Below are 5,089 nucleotides of genomic sequence, written 5' to 3'. Positions count from 1 at the left end.
TTTTGTCTTATCTCGTGAGCTAAGTATTGTCACACCCCTAGTGTCTACGAGACGGATAAAGCTCAGAATTTTCCAAGTGTAGGATGAAGCTTTTACTCTTCAGGTCAATCATATATTTATTTAAAAAAAATCACTTTGAATAAGGAAAGTGATAACTTTGCCATAGTATCTTTTCAAGTTGCCATAGCCATTGCATGCTTTGCATGTGCTACACTTTATTTGTACCATTTTGTTTTATTAGTTTATTTATTAGAATATGAAAGATAATAATATTGTTATCCTTGAATTTAGTTCTTGAAAATGAAAAAAAATTAGTGCTTGGAAGTTCCTGCAATTTCATTTTGCAGTTTCTTTATGAATCCTGTATTTATGCTTTTGTGTGACTTGGTGTAAGGTAGGACACAGAGTAAGGTAGGAAATGGTTTATTTATGTCCAGTTTTCTTTTTAATTAATTCATTGCTTATCATTTGTATAACACCCAAACACCCTTATTTTTTAATTTACTTTTCTTTCTTTAGTTTGTGCCAAGGCTGAGTGCACTGAGTGGGAAATGAAAGCAAACAAGATACTCTATAAAATCTCTATATAACTGATCGTTCAGCTCAAAGCATTATGGGTATAATTTCTCTCCAATCTAGTCTGATTCATCAAGGCAGTTTCACTGATGATCCATAATCAACATAAAACCCAGGATAGAGCGGCTGATTGAATGTGGTCTGGACTGTGTGGAGGAGGCTCATTGTGTCAGAGACGCTGTAGAAGGACAGAGTTCCTGCACTGTGATCCACAAACACTCCTATTCTACTGCTGATGGGCTCTACAGGGAGTTTAGTCACTATGTTATTGTGAATGAATGAGCATCTGGAAGGAGAGCAGGACAAACTCCAGGACTGATCATTATATCCAAACACACTCTCATTACCCCATCCCTTAGTGCTGAGGCTCTTGTATGACACTGATATTAACACACTCCCACTCCACTCGATCTCCCAGTAACAGCGTCCACACACACTCTCTCTACACAACACCTGAAACACATCAAATCTGTCTGGATGATCAGGATACGGCTGCTCTGTGTAAGTGTAAGTAATCACTCTGTTCCTCTCTGACAGATTGAGGTATTCATTCACAGTGTTCAGATCCAGAGTGAGCTGACGGGAATCTGATGGAGATAAAACACATCAGAATCGGGAATTATGAATCTGTTTGATCTTTTCATGTAGCTGAACTCTTCATGGTCAGTGTCTCAGTACAGATGACCAGATATCCTGTGCAAATAAAAATCTTCTATCACGTTTTCTTTAACTTCTACAGGAACATGAACACACACAGTTTTGTTAGAGACTTACACTGTAGGAAGTCATTTCTGGTCGTGGGAATAATGTCAGTGAAGGTGACTGTTGAAATCAACAGATATGAACAGTGTGATTCTCATGATCCTTCATCCTTTCCGAAGAAATTTCTAATATGATGTTCTCTATGATATGAGATGATGATGATGGACTGGTGATAGATGAATCTCCAGGACTTTACCTCTGTCTGAGATATTCTTGAGCTCCTCTTTGCAGAAATCCTCTAGTTTGTCCCTCAGCTGATGGACAGATTCTCTCAGACCATCAAAAGAGACGAAAGGACTGAAGCGATCATCATTAACATCTGTAGATTCAGAAGGTGCTGAGAGAGACTGGAAACTCTACACAAAACAGAAAATTAAAACAGAAAACAGCAGGCTAACAAAAACAGGCAAGTAGACAGAACATTATTTATAAATGTTGACTTCTGTCACTGTCCTGAAACTTCTCAAGGACACTTACGGCATGGTGGCCAGGCCAGATTTTATTTCCTCACTTCCTGTTTGGGGTTATCACAATCAAATTAATTGATTTACCACTTGAAAACAGTTACATAATTATTTTTTTTGTCTTAAATGTTGTTGTTGTTTAAAATAAATTATTTCAGAAAAAAAGATACAGAAATCTCTATTTGGCTGGAAACAGATAACATCAAGTGAATCTATTTGTGGGGTGTGCTATGGATTGGAAAAGAGAGTAGACCTGTGCTTTCACACCAGGCCTGTCATTTCAGAACCTGGTCTGATTCCCCCCGTAGCAAAGTTCATTTGGGCATATGTGAACATAAAAAATAAGTTATTTGACTCTGTCTTTACTGTTGCTTGGCGTAGAAGATGAAGTTCAGCTGCGATCTCTGCTAGACTCACTTCAGGATGCAGTATCAGAGAGCTTACATAGTGCTCATGCACTGACATGCAAACAGACTGCCAATCCAAACACAGCACAGGTCTGGTGACTGTGTTAAATGACTTTCTAATTCGTCACTAAGTCCACTATGATCCTGTTCTTCTAGATCTGTGTTACCTGCAGGAACTGGATGTGATCCTGTGTGTGTGAAAGCTGCTCCAGCTCAGCGTCTCTCTTCCTCAGATCATTGATCTCCTGCTCCAGTCGCTCCAGTGGTTCTTCAGCTTGACTCACTGCAGTCTTTTCCTGATCTCTGATCAGTCGTATCAGCTCAGAGCGACTTCTCTCAATGGAGCGGATGAGCTCAGTAAAGATCCTCTCACTGTCCTCCACTGCTGTCTGTGCAGAGCGCTGTTAGGACACACAGTGATTCAGCTTCAGTGAGTCTGAACTGAGACCGAGACAAACTTCTCTTCTTCTCCAGACTCACCTTATGAGACTCCACAGTCTCTCTCAGCTGCTGGAGATCTTTCTCTCTCTGCTGGATGCTCTGCTGGAATGACCTCCGTGTCTCATTCAACTGGTGCTGGAGAACACATAAAACTATTTATTTACTCTCATTCATGTCATGTCAATTGTATATGGAAGCCCATTTCCACCACTGAATAAAAAATAGAACAAGGTAATTGCGACCCTTTATCTCACAATTCTTGGAATTGAGACTTTATATCTCGCAGTTGAGTGTTATAAAGTTAGAATTGTGAGATATGAATTCTGAGAATAAAAGTCAGAATTGTGAGATAAAAAAAATTGCAATTAGCGTGTTTGATTTTTTTTATTTAGTGGTAAACAGGATTTCATAACTGTATGATTTTCTCTTTCAGATCACCAAAAAGTATATTCTGAATAATATCGCTGTTCCAATACAAACACTTGGACACTTGAGAGCACAAGACAGAATACATTAAATAAGTCCTAATGAACAGAAATGTAGAAGTTTATTTTCAAGTATGAAGTTATATACAGTATGTAAACGATTCTACAACACTATGCTGTATGTGTGTCCTACATTCTACACACACTTGAAAACTTAAAATATGTAATAAGAAATATGTCATGTAAGTAGACAAATGGTCAAGTGCAAAGAGCCTCAGTTTCCAAAACCCAAATCAAATATTGTGACATGTCAATACTATTTAACTGTTTATCAAACACACTGAGGTTATATGGATGTCCTTTTTAAAGTTTGAAGCTTTTGTATCCTGAATCATAGAAGTCTGGGATGAGTAAATCGTTACAGTGTTTATTTTTAGGTCAACAGTTCCTAATTTCATACCTGTTTTTCCGTCCTCTGTGCTGCAGCTGATACAATGTTGTGGTTTTTATGCTCATATTTTGCACACAGCAAACAAATGCATTGTTGGTCCGTAATACAGTACATTTCCAGATGTTTATCGTGTTCATGGCAGATCATCTCCTGCAGTCGTTCAGTGGCTTCAGTCAAATTGTGTTTCTTTCCTTTGAATAAACTCTTGTGTTGTTCAAGGTGTGTTTGACAGTAAGAATTAAGACACAGCAGACAGGACTTGACAGCTCTGTATTTTCTTCCAGTACAGACGTCACACTGCACATCTCCAGCTCCAGCGTAACAGTCAGCAGAGAGTCTGGTCTTCTTCAGTTTCTCCACCACTTCAGCCAGCATGGTGTTTCTAGCTAAAGCAGGTCTTGGACTGAAGGTCTGTCTGCACTGAGGGCAGCTGTAGACTCTCTTCTGATCTTCATGATCCCAGTGATCTGAAATACAGCTCTTACAGTAATTGTGTCCACAGGAAGTGGTCACTGGATCTTTTGGGAGCTCCAGACACACTGGACAGATGAATTCGTCCTGAGAAAATCTGGCTTCTGCCATTTAACTTAATGAATACAGATAGACAAACACACAGTTTCTCTTTACCTGAACACAATAGTTTCCTTGTTTCCTGGTTCTGTGTCTGAGTGATGTGTGTAAAACAGGTTTGTCTGCAAGTCTAAAGTCCCACATAATAAAATGTAGACTATATGTCTGTATCGCAAACACTCCCAAAAAACAAGTTACAGAGAAGCAAGACAACACCCTTAAAATTTGCAGTTATTCATTTGTACTGCAGGACTGAAAACTGTACATGTGTATATCCGAGGCTCAGGGTTTTTCTCAGCCCTTTTGAGCTGTAATTGCATGCGAGAGAGAACTATATTAAGATTATTATATTATACTATATTATAATATAACTATATTATATTAATTCTCTCAAAAAGTCCTTTAGTTTGTGTTCTATAAGGATAAAGAATAAAAGGCAAGATGATCAAATTCCTGCTGCTCTGTGTTTGCCTGACCCACAGCCGACACCGCTAGACATCTGTGCAACACAGTCTTGCCATTTAGTGCAACTGTTATGTTACATCATGTTTACTGGTGAGATGTTATGTGCTTCAGAGGTGAGTGAGGGAGGGTGTGTTTGATTCATTGAGAGGGTGTGTTTGATATATTGAGATTGTGTTAGCTTCTTTATGTGCATCGAGGTGTGCGAAATTATTATTATTAATCACTATCCTGTAATCTCTAATTTGTGGTGTCATACCACACTGCATCCAGTGTAGACACTTATTCTATTGACTGATCTATATATAATGAATCTCTATTATATATCGGTGGTTCTATAGTATTTTGTCATGCCGCACCGCTCGCATCCAGTGTAGACACGGTGTTAGGAATTGTTAGTTGTTTTCCCTTATAAGGATTCACGCTTCGGCACACCTCCCCCAATCCCCCCCCCGCTGATGTCGCCCAACCCTAATAACCATGTTCTTTTACATCATCACTGAGATGTATAAAGCCATGTATATTACACAT

The 5,089-nt window shown here is 38.9% G+C and overlaps 1 protein-coding gene across 1 annotated transcript; it reads right to left on the bottom strand.

The window, feature by feature from the left end:
* Window positions 1–621: 621 nt before the first annotated feature.
* LOC132148758 (tripartite motif-containing protein 16-like) lies at window positions 622–4,135 on the bottom strand. Its single transcript, XM_059557454.1, has 6 exons — window positions 3,536–4,135; window positions 2,690–2,785; window positions 2,377–2,610; window positions 1,535–1,694; window positions 1,351–1,398; window positions 622–1,163 (listed from the first exon to the last, which is right to left on the bottom strand). The coding sequence occupies exons 1-6, from the start codon at window positions 4,106–4,108 to the stop codon at window positions 649–651; spliced, it is 1,626 nt and encodes a 541-aa protein (XP_059413437.1). The 5' UTR covers window positions 4,109–4,135; the 3' UTR covers window positions 622–648.
* Between the last annotated feature and the right edge of the window lie 954 nt (window positions 4,136–5,089).

The sequence above is a fragment of the Carassius carassius genome, chromosome 9 (genome assembly GCF_963082965.1).
Source record: "Carassius carassius chromosome 9, fCarCar2.1, whole genome shotgun sequence".
NCBI lineage: Eukaryota > Metazoa > Chordata > Actinopteri > Cypriniformes > Cyprinidae > Carassius > Carassius carassius.
Note: the sequence above shows the minus strand (reverse complement) of the source record. Positions and strands in the feature narration are given on the sequence as shown.

Coding starts and splice junctions, on each gene's coding strand:
- LOC132148758 (XM_059557454.1), bottom strand. CDS start 4,108: ATGGCAGAAGCCAGATTTTCTCAGGACGAATTCATCTGTCCAGTGTGT. Junction 2,611..2,689: donor AGACTGTGGAGTCTCATAAG/GTGAGTCTGGAG, acceptor GTGTCCTAACAG/CGCTCTGCACAGACAGCAGT. Junction 1,399..1,534: donor CAAGAATATCTCAGACAGAG/GTAAAGTCCTGG, acceptor TGATTTCAACAG/TCACCTTCACTGACATTATT.